This window comes from Oncorhynchus mykiss, chromosome 17 (assembly GCF_057628025.1).
Source record: "Oncorhynchus mykiss isolate SJ-2025 chromosome 17, ASM5762802v1, whole genome shotgun sequence".
Taxonomy (NCBI): domain Eukaryota; kingdom Metazoa; phylum Chordata; class Actinopteri; order Salmoniformes; family Salmonidae; genus Oncorhynchus; species Oncorhynchus mykiss.
Window position 1 is genome coordinate 36124685 of NC_143038.1, and position 16901 is coordinate 36141585.

The 16901-nt window shown below is 42.8% G+C and overlaps 1 protein-coding gene across 1 annotated transcript in view; it reads left to right on the top strand.

Moving 5' to 3' along the window:
- LOC110494073 (metabotropic glutamate receptor 2) overlaps window positions 1-16901 on the top strand; it is a 64278-nt gene that overhangs the window by 37881 nt on the left and 9496 nt on the right. The window contains exons 3-5 of the mRNA XM_021568769.3: window positions 13190-13459; window positions 13952-14131; window positions 14337-14727. Coding sequence (XP_021424444.1) covers window positions 13190-13459; window positions 13952-14131; window positions 14337-14727 — 841 coding nt within the window. The remainder of the gene's footprint in view (window positions 1-13189; window positions 13460-13951; window positions 14132-14336; window positions 14728-16901) is intronic.

The following is a 16901-nucleotide window of genomic DNA, read 5'->3' on the forward strand; positions in this document are numbered from 1 at the left end:
GACAGGATTTGAACTGTTAAGGAGTGTACGTTAGCATACAAAAGCTGTCCTCATTCTTCAGCTCCAAAGATGTCCAGCTCCAGTTATGATATTGGCAAATAATGTTTGTGGTTTCTGAAAGTACAGAATAAAGAGGAATTATTCATTAGAATACAATTTAAGGATATAGCAATAAAACAATACTACAAAGAAGTAACATAATAAACACTGCTATAAAAAATTGTTTATTGCATTGACAAAATCACAGATTTGAGTTATAACAGTAAGAAACTAACTTTTGACCTCCACAAGGGGGCAAGGCAGGGCAGAACAGAGCTATGCTGAAAAGACCAAATTAACAAACCATGGTCATATTTTTTATTTATTTAACTAGGCAAGTAATTTAAGAACAAATTATTATTTACAATGATGGCCTACACCGGTCAAACTCGGACAATTGTGCACTGCACTATGGGACTCCCAATCTCAGCTAGTTGTGATACAGCCTGGATTTGACCCAGGGTGTCTGTAGTGATGCTTCTAGCACTGAGATGCAGTGCCATAGACCACTGCGCCACTTGGGAGTCATAAGGCCAGGGTAGCTTCAAAATACAACACAATCTAATAGTTCTCTGACACAACTAGCATTGTTTTACAGCGCTAATAGAAAAATGTAGCTACGTAAGCGTGATTCACTATAACACCATAAAGGTTATAAAATGAAAAACGTTACCTCACGTGTCCGCTGTTTGTTTGAAATTTTGTTTCAACAAGTCCAAATACATTTCTATTTACTCCTCAGATACCCTAAAATGTAACCAAACTGTAATATTTATTTCAGAAAGAAGTATGTTCAATAGGAAACCGATCAGGTGCGCAATGTCTTCATGGCGCGCAAACATGAATTTCCAAGACTGTCTTTCTACTAAAACTGATATTTCTTATTTGTTTTTGAAGTTACAAGCCTGAAACCTTGAACATGGAACATAGACTTGAACATAGACTGAGCCAAATATTTGGCTCTGAATTTGGAACAGTTGGGTCTATCAATTCAGGGGAAAAACATATATGAAAGAGAACATTCTCATCTACTGGAAATACATTTTGGGAGGTTAAAATCATATATGTATTATCTTGATGTACTTACTGTATTTCATTTACTCTGAACATGAATGGTGTAGGCTGAATTGAACATAAGGTAAGGGTTAAAATGGTTGCAAAGACAGGGAACCAATAAAAGCAAGTGTGTTTTTTATTTTACTAGGCAAGCCAGTTAAGAACAAATTCTTATTTACAATGACGGCCTACCCCGGCCAAAACCTAACCCGGATGACGCTGGGCCAATTGTGCGATGCCCTATGGGACTCCCAATCACGGGCCAGTTTTGATACAGCCTGGAATTGAACCAGGGTCTGTAGTGATACCCCTGGTGCTGAGATGCAGTGCCTTGGACTGCTGAGCCACTCGGGAGCACACCGATTAGTATAATGAATGTTGGCTACAATATCTAACGTATTGATTGAGTTTGTCATTTGAACACCAAGATCAATTTATTCTAATTAACTTCAATTATGTGTTTTATTTTGTACTTTCTTTTTTAACTAGGCAAGTAAGTTTAGAATAAATTATTTTATACAATGACAGCCTAGAAACAGTGGGTTAACTGCCTTGTTCAGGGGCAGAATGACAGATTTTTTGACCTTGTCAGCTCAGGGATTCAATCTAGCAACCTTTCAGTTACTGGCCCAATACTCTAACCACTAGGCTACCTGCCACCCCAGGTAGCCTTCATGATATGTTAAAGTTTAGTTCTTTCAGTGGATTCATATTTCAGTCGACCCTCTGCTCCTGCTCTATATTCAGCTAGAAGGAGGACATGGAATGGACTTACGCTGTTGTCCAGAGGGATCATTGCATTGCGCCTGTCTAAATAGATCATATTTACTCCATTTCCTCTCTAGGGACAAAGTGTGCCTGCTGCTCCCCCAGGCCTGTGGTCTACAGGGTGTTTTAAATGGAACTGTCAGAGTCGGTTAAGATCAAGGTTAATTTCAGTTAACTCCATTGAGTTAGAAAGATAGCCCATCCCCTATCTTTGCCATGATCATGTCTGTGACAGCATGGGCAGCCACATTGAGGTTTTTCTGGTAAGTGCGTCCTCTCTATCCAACTCTATGGTCAGTTTATAGAGGCACGCTCTAGGGAGACGCACTCCACAGTATGTTAGCGTTACACTCACCATACTAACTGGTCTATTTGGTCTCTCCAGCGTGTACAAATTCCGTCCACTTTGATGCCCTGACGTTTATTTATGCAACAGTGTCCTTGAAATGAAATACCCAGATATGTCTTGGACAAAATCGCTCAATCAGCTGTAAGCTCCCAGATGCCGTCCATGGGACTGAAGGAATGTTGTCTACAGTTTAGGCAATAAGCAGTACATTTATTTTGAATCTATTGTAAGTTAAGTCTTATTTTTCTATGTCAGACACAAATGTCGAGACTTCTGTAGGATCATGCTCTTTAGCATCTCATACTGTACATCTGATTGAAGACAGCACAATGTCCAATCATATCATACCACATACACCACAATTGGGGCCACATATGTCCTCTGAAAAAGTAATCAGTGTCAGTGTTGTATAGAATTGGAGAACGAAAAAGGCCACATATTTGCTTTGAAAAACATACAGCTGAAACACAACATACAAATACTTGTGTTTTATGTTCCACAGAACATTGTTTGTGTAAGGATGTGCATGACGTATCAAATACTGGATTAATTTCCCTATTTAAAGATTAATATCTGGCTACTTAAATTCTCATGAGCTGGAAACTGGGAAGGGAATGAAGACTGGTGAAAGAATGGGAATCTAAATGTGGATTAGTGTGAAGAGGAACTGTTAAATGAGCTCCAAGGGAATGGTAGGGCTATTGAACCCTCTAGGCATCGTGAGGTGCCTGGGAGACAGTGCTCGTTAGTTACAGTAGTGTTAGAACACACATTGGCACAAACTCAGAAACCCTGAGGCGGACAAGGAAAGCTGGAGAGATGGAGAACAACATAAAATAAAATGTCACATACAAGTGTTAAGCAGATGTTATTGCAGGTGTAGCGAAATGCTTGTGTTTCTAGCTCTAACAGTGCAGTAATATCTAACAATTTCACAACAATACACACATCTAAAGTAAAGGAATGGAAATTAAGAATATATAAATATTTTGTCGAGCAATGTCAGAGCGGCATAGACACAGTAAAATAGGATAGAATACAGTATATACATGTACATATGAGATGTAAACATATTTTTTTGTTTTTTTTGTTTGTTTTTTTACCCCTTTTTCTCCCCAATTTCGTGGTATCCAATTGTTGTAGTAGCTACTATCTTGTCTCATTGCTACAACTCCCGTACGGGCTCGGGAGAGACGAAGGCTGAATGTCATGCGTCCTCCGATACACAACCCAACCAGCCGTAGTCCTCCGATACACAACCCAACCAGCCGTACTGCTTCTTAACACAGCGCGCGTTCTTAGCCAGCCGCACCAATGTGTCGGAGGCTACACCGTGCACCTGGCAACCTTGGCTAGCGCGCACTGCGCCCGGCCCGCCACAGGAGTCGCTGGTGCGCGATGAGACAAGGAGATCCCTACCGACCAATCCCTCCCTAACCCGGACGACGCTAGGCCAATTGTGCGTCGCCCCACGGACCTCCCGGTCGCGGCCGGTTTACCCCTTTTTCTCCCCAATTTCGTGGTATCCAATTGTTGTAGTAGCTACTATCTTGTCTCATTGCTACAACTCCCGTAAGGGATCGGGAGAGACGAAGGCTGAATGTCATGCGTCCTCCGATACACAACCCAACCAGCCGTACTGCTTCTTAACACAGCGCGCGTCCAACCCGGAAGCCAGCCGCACCAATATGTCGGAGGCTACACTGTGCACCTGGCAACCTTGGCTAGCGCGCACTGCGCCCGGCTCGCCACAGGAGTCGCTGGTGCGCGATGAGACAAGGAGATCCCTACCGACCAATCCCTCCCTAACCCGGACGACGCTAGGCCAATTGTGCGTCGCTCCACGGACCTCCCGGTCGCGGCCGGTTACGACAGAGCCTGGGCGCGAACCCAGGGACTCTGATGGCACAGCCACTGAGCCACCCGGGAGGCCCAGATGTAAACATTATTAAAGTGACTAGTGTTCCGCTATTGAAGTGGCCAGTGATTTCAAGTCTATGTAAATAGGGCAGCAGCCTCTAATTTGCTAGTGATGCCTATTTAACAGTCTGATGGCCTTGAGATAGAAGCTGTTTTTCAGTCTATCGCTCCCAGCTTTGATGTACCTGTACTGACCTCGCCTTCTGGATGAAAGCGGAGTGAACAGGCAGTGACTTGGGTGGTTGTTGTCCTTGTTGATCTTTTTTACCTTCCTGTGACATCGGGTGCTGTAGGTGTCCTGGTGGACAGGTAGTTTGCCCCCGGTGATGCATTGGGTAGACTGCACCACCCTCTGGAGAGCCCTGCTGTTGCGGGAGGTGCAGTTGCTACACCAGGCAGTGATACAGCCCAACAGGATGCTCTCAATTGTGCATCTGTAAAAGTTTGTGAGGGCTTTAGGTGCCAAGTCTGTGTGGGTGGAACATTTCAGTTTGTCAGTGATATGTACGCTAAGGAACTTGAAGCTTTCTACCTTCTCCACTGCGGTCCCGTCATTGTCGATAGGGGGGGTGCTCCCTCTGCTGTTTTCTTAAGTCCACGATCAGCTCCTTTGTTTTGTTGAACGTTGGGTGACAAGTTATTTTCCTGGCAAAACACTTGCAGGGCTCTCACTTCCTCCCTGTATGCTGTCTCATCATTGTTAGTAATCAAGCCTACTACTGTTGTGTCATCTGCAAACTTGATGATTGTGTTGGAGGCGTGCGTGGCCACACAGTCATGGGTGAACAGGAAGTACAGGAGGGGGCTGTGCACGCATCCTTGTGGGGCCCCAGTGTTGAGGATCAGTGAATTTTGAGGTGTTTTTCCTACCTTCACCACCTGGTGTTGAATGCTGAGCTATAGTCAATGAACAGCATTCGTACATAGGTATTCCTCTTGTCCAGATGGGATAAGGCAGTGTGCAGTGCGATGGCGATTGCATCGTCTGTGGATCTATTAAGACGGTAAGCAAATTGAAGTGGGTCTAGGGTGTCAGGTAAGATAGAGGTGATATGATCCTTGACTAGTCTCTCAAAGCACTTCATGATGACAGAAGTGAGTGCTATGTTGCGATAGTCATTTAGTTCCATTAGCTTAGCTTTGCTTTCTTGGGTACAGGAAACAATGGTGGCCATATTGAAAATGTGGGGGCAGCAGACTGGGATAGGGAGAGATTGAATATGTAGATAAACACTCCAGCCATCTGGTCTGCGCATGCTCTGAGGACAATGCTAGGGATGCCATCTGGGCCGGCAGCCTTGCGGGGGTTAACACGCTTAAATGTCTTACTCACATCAGCCACAGAGAAGGAGAGCCCACAGTCCTTGGTAGCGGGCAGCATCGGTGGCACTGTGTTATCCTCAAAGTGGGCGAAGAAGGTGTTTAGTTTGTCCGGGAAGCAAGACATCACTGTCCACGATGTGGCTGTTTTTCCCTTTGTAGTCTGTTATTGTCTGTAGACCCTGCCACAGATGTCTTGTGTCTGTGACGTTGAATTGTGACTCCACTTTGTCCTTATACTGAAGTTTTGCCTGTTAGATTTCCTTACGGAGGGAATAACTACACTGTTTGTATTCGGCCATATTCCCAGTCATCTTGCCATGGTTAAATGCGATGGTTCACGGTTTCAGTTTTGCGCGAATGCTGCCATCTAATCACGGTTTCTGGTTAGCGTAGGTTTTAATAGTCACAGTGGGTACAAAATCTCAGATAGACTTCCTGATAAACTCAGTCACCGTATCAGTGTATTCGTTGATATTAACCTCGGAGGCTTCCCGGAACATATCCCAGTCCATGTGATCAAAACAATCTTGAAGCGAGGATTCTGATTGGTCAGACCAGTGTTGAATAGTCCTTAGCACGGCTACTTTCTGTTTGAGTTTCTGCCTATAGGAAGGGAGGAGCAAAATGCAGTCATGATCAGATTTGCTGAAGGAAGGGCAGGGGAGGGCCTTGTAGGCATCCCAGAAGTTGGAGTAGCAGTGGTCTAGTGTTTTAGCAGTGAGAGTACCACAGTCAATGTGTTATTCGAACTCCGGCAGCGTTTTTCTCAAATTTACTTTGTTAAAAATCCCCAGCTACAATAAATGCGTTCTCAGGATATGTGGTTTCCAGTTTGCATAAAGTCCAGTGAAGTTCTTTGAGGGCCGTCGAGGTATTAACCTCGGTATTAACCTTGAGGGGGAATATACACGGCTGCGACTATAACTGAAGATAATTCTCTTGGGAGGTAATACGGTCAGCATTTGAGTTATTCTAGGTCGGGTGAACAAAAGGACTTGAGTATGTTATCACAATCTCACCAGAGTAGTTAATCATGAAACATATACCCCCACCCTTCTTCTTCCTGGAGAGATATTTTTCCTGTCTGCTCGATGAACTGAGAATCCAACTGGCTGTATGGACTCACAGTATATCCCGAGAGAGCCATGTTTCCGTGAAACAGAGTATGATACAATCCCGGATGTCTCTTTGGAAGGAAATCCTCGCCTTGAGCTCGACAACTTTATTATCCAGAGACTGAAAATTAGCGAGTAATATACTCGGAAACTGTGGGTGGTGTGTGCGCCTCCTTAGTCGGACTAGAAGACCTCTCCTCCGCCGGCAGTGTTTTGGATTAGCGTCTGGAATCAGTTCAATTGCCCTGGGGGGTACGAACAAAAAAGGAAAGTCCTATTCCTGGTCGTAATGCTGGTGAGTTACTGCTTCTCGGATGTCCAATAGTTCTTCCCGGCTGTAATAACACACCAAAAAAACTGGGCTAATACTGTCAGAAATAACACGTAAAAAAACTAAATACTGCAAAGTTTCCTAAGAGCTCGAAGCATGGCAACCCTCTCTGTCAACACCATTTTTCTTGCTGAACGGAAGAGGATTTTTGCTACCATTCTCTTGTGGACAATGTGGCACTCAATAAAAAAAAGGGCAACATAGACATACATTAACCACTAAACAAACACATGCTTCTTGTGACAATGATTACAATTTCAAATGCTCATTCAACATGATCTGCTTTCAGAGTGGTGCATCACACATAGTAACGTCCCTCGTTGCTCTCAGCAGAATACACTTTCCCTAGCGCCCACACTATAGATCAATAGATCTTGTTCAAGTTATTTGGGGCATAATGAGCTTATGGTGTCAGAATATTGACTGTAGATTCCAACACACACGCACACACACACACCTCAGTCTATCTTTCTGGGGGCTTGACTGTATCTGGCCCAGCTTTAAGCTGCTGGGAAAATGGCAAAACAAGTGTCTAGTGTTCTTATCTCAATTATGGTTTTGTTGTTGTTATCATATAATTAAACAGATATGGCTGTTATCCACTTATGGCTCCTGCTCCAGGTAATGTGGATAGCTGACATGGTAAACAGGGTTAGAGATATGTGAATGGGGCATTGGCTGGAGGCCTCCTCATCTCACCAATGCAAGTCAAATCCTAAGGTAGGCTCCTGATAGACAGCAGAAGCTGCAACGGTTGTCGTCGGGAGAAAGAGAGGACCAAGTTGCAGCGTGGTAAGTATTCATTGTGATTTAATAAAGAATGAATACTGAAAAAAAACAATGCACGACAAACGAACAGTCCTGGACGGTGCAACAAAACACAGAACAGAAAATAAACAGTCATGACACACAGGTGGAAAAAGGCTACCTAAGTATGATTCTCGATCAGAGACAACTAACGACACCTGCCTCTGATTGAGAACCATACCAGGCCAAACTCAAAAACCAACATAGAAAAACGAACATAGACAACCCACCCAACTCACGCCCTGACCATACTAAAACAAAGACCTAAATAAAAGAACTAAGGTCAGAACGTGACAGAAGCTGCTTTAAAGAAGCTCCTCTGAGGAATACTGATACAGTAGAAATAGGCATTTTTGGACTGGGGCTGCAGAGATAAAGAGATCAACATTTTTGGAAGCAGAAGATGTATTAGATATATATATATATATATTCATGCTTCCCAAATTGCACCCTTTCCCCTATATAGTGCACTACTTCTGACTAGAGCCACCATATAGGGAATAGGGTGCCATTTAAGACACAACTATAGACACATTTGGACTGGGGCTGCACAGTTGATATCACTCCCTGATAAATTAGCTCTGAAAACAGAGCACAGGTTGTGCTGCAGTGGTTTTGTTAATTTCCTTTAAAGCTACAATATGTAGCGTTTTGGGCGACTTGATCACATTTACATAGAAATGAGAGTTGTAGATCTGTCATTTGCTTTGTAAACAAGTCTAAGAAGCGAGATAGCTGTTCTATGTGCTCTGTTTCTATGCTTCCCATTCTGAAGTTTGATTATGTGTCTTTTACTTTCAGTTTTGTACACCAGCTTTAAACAGCTGACAATACAATATTTTTGGTTACGGAAAATATTTCACAGCGATTTAGATGCTACAATGATTCTCTACACAATTACTTTTTCACATAAACTGAAGATTAGGCGAACTCTTAGAATATTAGCAACCAGGAAATGGAGGAGCGATTTGTGCATAGTGCACCTTTAATATATATACAGTGCCTTGCGAAAGTATTCGGCCCCCTTGAACTTTGCGACCTTTTGCCACATTTCAGGCTTCAAACATAAAGATATAAAACAGTATTTTTTTATGAAGAATCAACAACAAGTGGGACACAATCATGAAGTGGAACGACATTTATTGGATATTTCAAACTTTTTTAACAAATCAAAAACTGAAAAATTGGGCGTGCAAAATTATTCAGCCCCTTTACTTTCAGTGCAGCAAACTCTCTCCAGAAGTTCAGTGAGGATCTCTGAATGATCCAATGTTGACCTAAATGACTAATGATGATAAATACAATCCACCTGTGTGTAATCAAGTCTCCGTATAAATGCACCTGCACTGTGATAGTCTCAGAGGTCCGTTAAAAGCGCAGAGAGCATCATGAAGAACAAGGAACACACCAGGCAGGTCCGAGATACTGTTGTGAAGAAGTTTAAAGCCGGATATGGATACAAAAATATTTCCCAAGCTTTAAACATCCCAAGGAGCACTGTGCAAGTGATAATATTGAAATGGAAGGAGTATCAGACCACTGCAAATCTACCAAGACCTGGCCGTCCCTCTAAACTTTCAGCTCATACAAAGAGATGCAGCCAAGAGGCCCATGATCACTCTGGATGAACTGCAGAGATCTACAGCTGAGGTGGGAGACTCTGTCCATAGGACAACAATCAGTCGTATATTGCACAAATCTGCGCCTTTATGGAAGAGTGGCAAGAAGAAAGCCATTTCTTAAAGCTATACATAAAAAGTGTCATTTAAAGTTTGCCACAAGCCACCTGGGAGACACACCAAACATGTGGAAGAAGGTGATCTGGTCAGATGAAACCAAAATTGAACTTTTTGGCAACAATGCAAGACGTTATGTTTGGCGTAAAAGCAACACAGCTCATCACCCTGAACACACCATCCCCACTGTCAAACATGGTGGTGGCAGCATCATGGTTTGGGCCTGCTTTTCTTCAGCAGGGACAGGGAAGATGGTTAAAATTGATGGGAAGATGGATGGAGCCAAATACAGGACCATTCTGGAAGAAAACCTGATGGAGTCTGCAAAAGACCTGAGACTGGGACGGAGATTTGTCTTCCAACAAGACAATGATCCAAAACATAAAGCAAAATCTACAATGGAATGGTTCAAAAATAAACGTATCCAGGTGTTAGAATGGCCAAGTCAAAGTCCAGACCTGAATCCAATCGAGAATCTGTGGAAAGAACTGAAAACTGCTGTTCACAAATGCTCTCCATCCAACCTCACTGAGCTCGAGCTATTTTGCAAGGAGGAATGGGAAAAAATGTCAGTCTCTCGATGTGCAAAACTGATAGAGACATACCCCAAGCGACTTACAGCTGTAATCGCAGCAAAAGGTGGCGCTACAAAGTATTAACTTAAGGGGGCTGAATAATTTTGCACGCCCAATTTTTCAGTTTTTGATTTGTTAAAAAAGTTTGAAATATCCAATAAATGTCGTTCCACTTCATGATTGTGTCCCACTTGTTGTTGATTCTTCACAGAAAAATACAGTTTTATATCTTTATGTTTGAAGCCTGAAATGTGGCAAAAGGTCACAAAGTTCAAGGGGGCCGAATACTTTCGCAAGGCACTGTATATATATATATATATATATATATATATATATATATATACACACTACCGTTCAGAAGTTTGGGGTCACTTAGAAATGCCCTTGTTTTTGAAAGAAAAGCTAATTTTTTGTCCATTAAAATAACATAAAATGTATCTGAAATAGAGTGTGACATTGTTAATGTTGTAAATGACTATTGTAGCTGGAAACGGCAGATTTTTTTATGGAATATCTACATAGGCGTACAGAGGCCCATTATCAGCAACCATCACTCCTGTGTTCCAATGGCACGTTGTGTTAGCTAATCCAAGTTTATTATTTTAAAAGGCTAATTGATCATTAGCTGAAAACTGTTGTGCTGGTTAAAGAAGCAAGAAAAGTGGCCTTCTTTAGACAAGTTGAATTTCTGGAGCATCAGCATTTGTTGGTTCGATTACAGGCTCAAAATGGCCAGAAACAAAGGCCTTTCTTCTGAAACTCGTCAGTCTATTCTTGTTCTGAGAAATGAAGGCTATTCCATGCAAGAAATTTCCATGAAACTGAAGATCTCGTACAACGCTGTGTACTACTCCATTCACAGAACAGAGCAAACTGGCCCTAACCAGAATAGAAAGAGGAGTGGGAGGCCCCGGTGCATAACTGAGCAAGAGGACAAGTACATAAGAGTGTCTAGTTTGAGAAACAGACACCTCACAAGTCTTCAACTGACATCTTCATTAAATAGTACCCACCCAACACCAGTCCCAACGTCAACAATGAAGAGGCGTCTCCGGGATGCTGGTCTTCTAGGCAGAGTTGCAAAGAAAAATACATATCTCAGACTAGCCAATGAAATTAAAAATATTAAGACGGGGAAAAGAACACAGACACTGGACAGAGGAAGATTGGGAGAATTTTTTTTAAGTTTGAGGTGTTCGGATCACAAAGAAGAACATTTGTGAGACACAGGAATTATTTTAAAGATGCTGGAGGAGTGCTTGACGCCATCTGTCAAGCATGGTAGACGAAATGTGATGGTCGAGCGGTGCTTTGGTGCTGGTAAAGTGGGAGATTTGTACAGAGTAAAAGGGATCTTGAAGAAGGAAGGCTATCATTCAATTTTGCAACGCCATGCCATACCCTGTGGACGGCACTTAATTTGGAGCCAATTTTCTCCTACAACAAGACAATGACCCAAAGCACAGCTCCAAACTATGCAAGACCTATTTAAGGAAGAAGCAGTCAGCTGTTATTCTGTCTATAATGGAGTGGTCAACCCTATTGAGCTGTTGTGGGAGTAGCTTGACCATATGGTACGTAAGAAGTGCCCATCAAGCCAATCCAACTTGTGGGAGGTGCTTCAGGAAGCATGGGGTGAAATCACTTCAGATTACCTCAACAAATTCACAACTAGAATGCCAATGTCTGCCAGGCTGTAATTGCTGCAAATGGAGACTTCTTTGACGAAAGCAAAGTTTGAAAGACACAAATATTTTTTCAATTAAAAATCATTATTTATAACCTTGTCAACATCTTGACTATATTTCCTATTGATTTTGCATCTCATTTCATGTATGTTTTCATGGAAAACAAGGACATTTCTAAGTGACCCCAAACTTTTGAACGGTAGTATACACTTGTATATATACAGTTGAAGTTGGAAGTTTACATACACCTTAGCAAAATACATTTAAACTCAGTTTTTCACATTTCCTGACATTTCATCAGAGTAAAAATTCCCTATCTTAGGTCAGTTAGGATCACCACTTTATTTTAAGAATGTGAAATGTCAGAATAATAGTAGAGAGAACGATTTATTTCAGCTTTTATTTCTTTCATCACATTCCCAGTGGTTCAGAAGTTTACATACACACAATTAGTATTTGGTAGCATTGCCTTTAAATTGTTAAACTTGAGTCAAATGTTTTGGGTAGCCTTCCACAAGCTTCCCACAATAAGTTGGGGGAATTTTGGCCCATTCCTCCTGACAGAGGAAGGTTTGTAGGCCTCCTTTCTCACACACGCTTTTGCAGTTCTACCCTTAAACATTTTCCATAGGCTTGAGGTCAGGGCTTTGTGATGGCCACTCCAATACCTTGACTTTGTTGTCCTTAAGCCATTTTGCCGCAACTTTGGAAGTATGTTTGGGGTCATTGTCCATTTGGAAGACCCATTTGCGACCAAGCTTTAATTTCCTGACTGACTGACTCTTCATCAGAAGATCCTAAAGCCATGACATTTTCTGGAATTTTCCAAGCTGTTTAAAGGCACAGTCAACTTAGTGTATGTAAACCTCTGACCAACTGGAATTGTGATACAGTGAATTATAAGTGAAATAATCTGTCTGTAAACAATTGTTGGAACAATATGTTGTGTCATGCACAAAGTAAATGTCCTAACCGACTTGCCAAAACTATAGTTTGTTAACAAGGAATTTGTGGAGTGGTATTAATGAGTTTTAATGACTCCAACCTAAGTGTATGTAAACTTCAGAATTCAACTGCATATATAAATGATGTGCCGGTTGAGATCACCTAACCCAAGGCGGGAACTGTGTATTGTCACGTCCAAGCATACACAAGCTGCAGCCATTGTCACTGTGAGAATAATTTACATGATAAATATGGTGATTATAGTTCATTTGAATTTTAGATGAGGATAAAGCTCTCTTAGGCCTTTTTCAACAGTAAGTGTAGGTGGTAAATGTCTGGAACTAGCTGACATAGTTTTGCCGTCCCTCCCCCTCTCTCTGTATAGGTGGCCAACCTCTTCCAGTAGTGGAAATGGCGAGATCATTCAATTATTATTAGATTCGAATTTTAGATTAGATGGGAGATGATTGCAGTATGTTAAATGTCTGAGACTAGCTGGCATGGTTTATCACTCTCCCTCCCTACTTCCCACCCCAGGTGGCCAACCTCCTGCGCCTCTTCCAGATCCCTCAGATTAGCTACGCCTCCACCAGCGCCAAGCTCAGTGACAAGTCTCGCTATGACTACTTCGCCCGCACCGTGCCGCCAGACTTCTACCAGGCCAAGGCCATCGCCGAGATCCTGCGTTACTTCAACTGGACCTACGTGTCCACCGTGGCATCCGAGGGCGATTACGGTGAGACAGGCATCGATGCCTTCCAGCAGGAGGCCCGCGCCCGCCAGATCTGCATTGCCACCTCGGCCAAGGTCAGCCAGTTGTTGTTGTTTGTTTGTTTGTTTGTTGTTGTTTCCACTTTCACAGTGAAAATACTTCATCATTACAAAGGTTTCATACTATAGAAATATATACCCAACACCCACCGACCTTTTCTAGGGGTTCAGAAATCTTGACGTAATGGTTAAGGTGTTGGTTTAAGAGTCTCTGGACCCGGGTTAGAATCCAAATCTGGGTTACCCACCGATTTCATTACAATACTATTGCATGGTATTAAATTACATTTGATCACGGGGTGACGACAATGGGGTTTCTAAAGGCAATTTTACCACGTTAGCAGAGATCCCATTCACTGTAAACACTGCAGCACAATTGGAAATTGGCTTTAAAAGGTGATTTGTAGACATCCCACGATCAGATTAAATCCTGACATTGGAATAGTGTTGTATCTTTTGCTGCCTTGTTGTTATAGACTATGTCTTATTCGAGCACATGATGGTTCAAAGCTGGTGCATAATCAACAGGTGAGCCGCTCGATGAACCGCTACAGCTTCGACCAGGTGATCCGCTCGCTGCAGCAGAAGTCCAATGCCAAGGTGGTCATTCTGTTCACACGCAGTGAGGATGCCAGGGAGCTGCTAGTGGCTGCCGCCCGCATGAACGTCACCTTCATCTGGGTGGCCAGCGACGGCTGGGGGGCGCAGGTAGGGCCTTGGCCTCAGTTCAAAAATAGTTGATTACCGATTTCCTAACAGTCAAAATCGACTCCTTCACAATTAAGGAATAAATTCCTTTATAAGAATGATTTCCATCATTTTACCTTTGTTTACCATGAAATGTAATGTTTTGCGATTTTGATAAAGGGTGTATTTTCATTCCAATTACTGAGAAAATGTGAATGATTTGCAGGAGAGTGTTGTGAGGGGAAGTGAGACAGCAGCCGACGGGGCCTTCACCATCGAGCTGGCCTCCTACCCCATCCGGGAGTTTGCCGACTACTTCACCAAGCTGAACCCCTACACTAACACACGGAACCCCTGGTTTAGAGAATTCTGGGAGCACCGCTTCGACTGTAGTCTTACAGAGCCTGGTTGTAGCGAACACAGTCTGCGGGACGGCAAGTTTGAGCAGGAGTCCAAGATCATGTTTGTAGTGAACGCAGTGTATGCTATGGCTCATGCTCTACATAATATGAGGCAGGCAGTTTGTCCACTCAATGCAACCAAGATCTGTGATGCCATGAAGCCAGGCACCGGGAAGAGGTTCTATAGGGATTTCATCCTCAAGGCCAAGTTCGATGGTGAGTGAAGCAGTCTTAACAATAGAAATATAACTCCCAGAAGGGGATATCCCCATTTAAGTAAATGTTCCATGATGGGTGGACCGGAGGCCATATGCAGTGCAGTGCATCCAATTCTGCGGGTAATGTAATAAAATGTGTATGGCCTTAACAGCCATCCATATAAGGTCAGGTGACTTGATTACGGGCTGTATCACAATGTTAGCCTATATGCACCCTTCATTCACTGCACGGGTTTAGATATACAGTACCAGTCAAAGGTTTGGACAGACCTACTCATTCCAGAGTTTTTCTCTATTTTTACTATTTTCTACATTGTAGAATAATAGTGAAGACATCGAAATGAATAAATAACACATATGGAAACATGTAGTAACTAACAAAGGATTAAACAAATCAAAATATATTTTATATTTGAGATTCTTCAAAGTTTGCTTCGATGACAACTTGGCACACTCTTGGCATTCTCTCAACCAGCTTCACGAGGTAGTCACCTGGAATGCATTTCAATTAACAGGTGTGCCTTGTTAAAAGTTCATTTGTGGAATTTATTTCCTTCTTAATGCATTTGAGCCAATCAGTTGTGTTGTGACAAGGTAGGATTGGTATACAGAAGATAGCCCTATTTGATAAAAGATCAAGTCCATATTATGGCAAGAACATCTCAAATAAGCAAAGAGAAATGACAGTCCATCATTACTTTAAGACATGAAGGTCAGTCAATACGGAAAATTTGAAGAACTTTTCAAGTTTCTTCAAGTGCAGTTGCAAAAATCATCGAGCTCTATAATGAAATTGGCTCTCATGAGGGCCGCCACAAGAAAGGAAGACCCAGAGTTACCTCTGCTGCAGAGGACAAGTTCACCTCAGATTGCGACCCAAATAAATGCTTCACAGAGTTCAAGTAATAGACACATCTCAACATCAACTGTTCAGAGGAGACCGTGCAAATCAGGCCTTCATGGTCGAATTGCTGCAAAGAAACCACTACTAAAGGACACCAATAAGAGGCTTGCTTGGGACAGTCTGTCCTTTGATCTGAAGATGCCAAATGTGAGATTTTTAGTTCCAACCGGTGTGTCTTTTTGAGACGCAGAGTAGGTGAACGGGTGATCTCCACAAGTGTGGTTCCCACCGTGAAGCATAGAGGAGGTGGAGGTGTGATGGTGTGGGGTTGCTTTGCTGGTGACAATATCAGTGATTTATTTAGAATTCAAGGCACACTTAACCAGCATGGCTACCACAACATTCTGCAGCGATACGCCATCCCATCTGGTTTGTACTTAGTAGGACTATCATTTGTTTTTCAACAGTACAATGACCCAACACACCTCCAGGCTGTATAAGAGCAATTTGACCAAGAAGGAAAGTGATGGACTGCTGCATCAGATGACCTGGCTTCCACAATCCCCTGACCTCAACCCAATTGAGATGGTTTGGGATGAATTGGACCACAGAGTGGAGAAAAAGCAGCTCAGCATATGTGGAAACTCTTTCAAGACATTTGGAAACGCATTCCAGGCTAATCTAGTTGAGAGAATGCCAAGACTGTGCATAGCTGTCATCAAGGCAAAGGGTGGCTACTTTGAAGAATCTAAAATATATTTCGATTTGTTTAACACTTTTTTGGTTACTACATGATTCCATATGTGTTATTTCATAGTTTTGATGTATTCACAATTCACCGATTAGGCCTGCCTCGCAGTTGGCGATTCACTTAGAAGGGTTAGAAGGGATTAAGGTCAGGGCTCTGTGCAGCGAAGTCAAGTTCTTCCACACCGATCTCAACAAACCATTTCTGTAGGAACCTTGCTTTGTACACAGGGGCATTGTCATGCTGAAACTGGAAAGGGCCTTCCCCAAACTCTTGCCACAAAGTTGGAAGCACAGAATCGTCTAGAATATCATTGTATGCTGTAGTGTTAAGATTTGGCATCCGCCAAACCCAGATTCGTCCATCGGACTGCCAGATGTTGAAGTGTGATTCATCACTCCAGAGAAATAATTTCCACTGCTCCAGAGTCCAATGGCGGCTAGCTTTACCCCACTCCAGCCGACGCTTGGCATTGCACATGGTGATCTTAGGCTTGTGTGCTGCTGCTCGGGCCATGGAAACCCATTTCATTAAGCTCCCGACGAACAGTTCTTGTGCCGACGTTGCTTCCAGTGGTAAT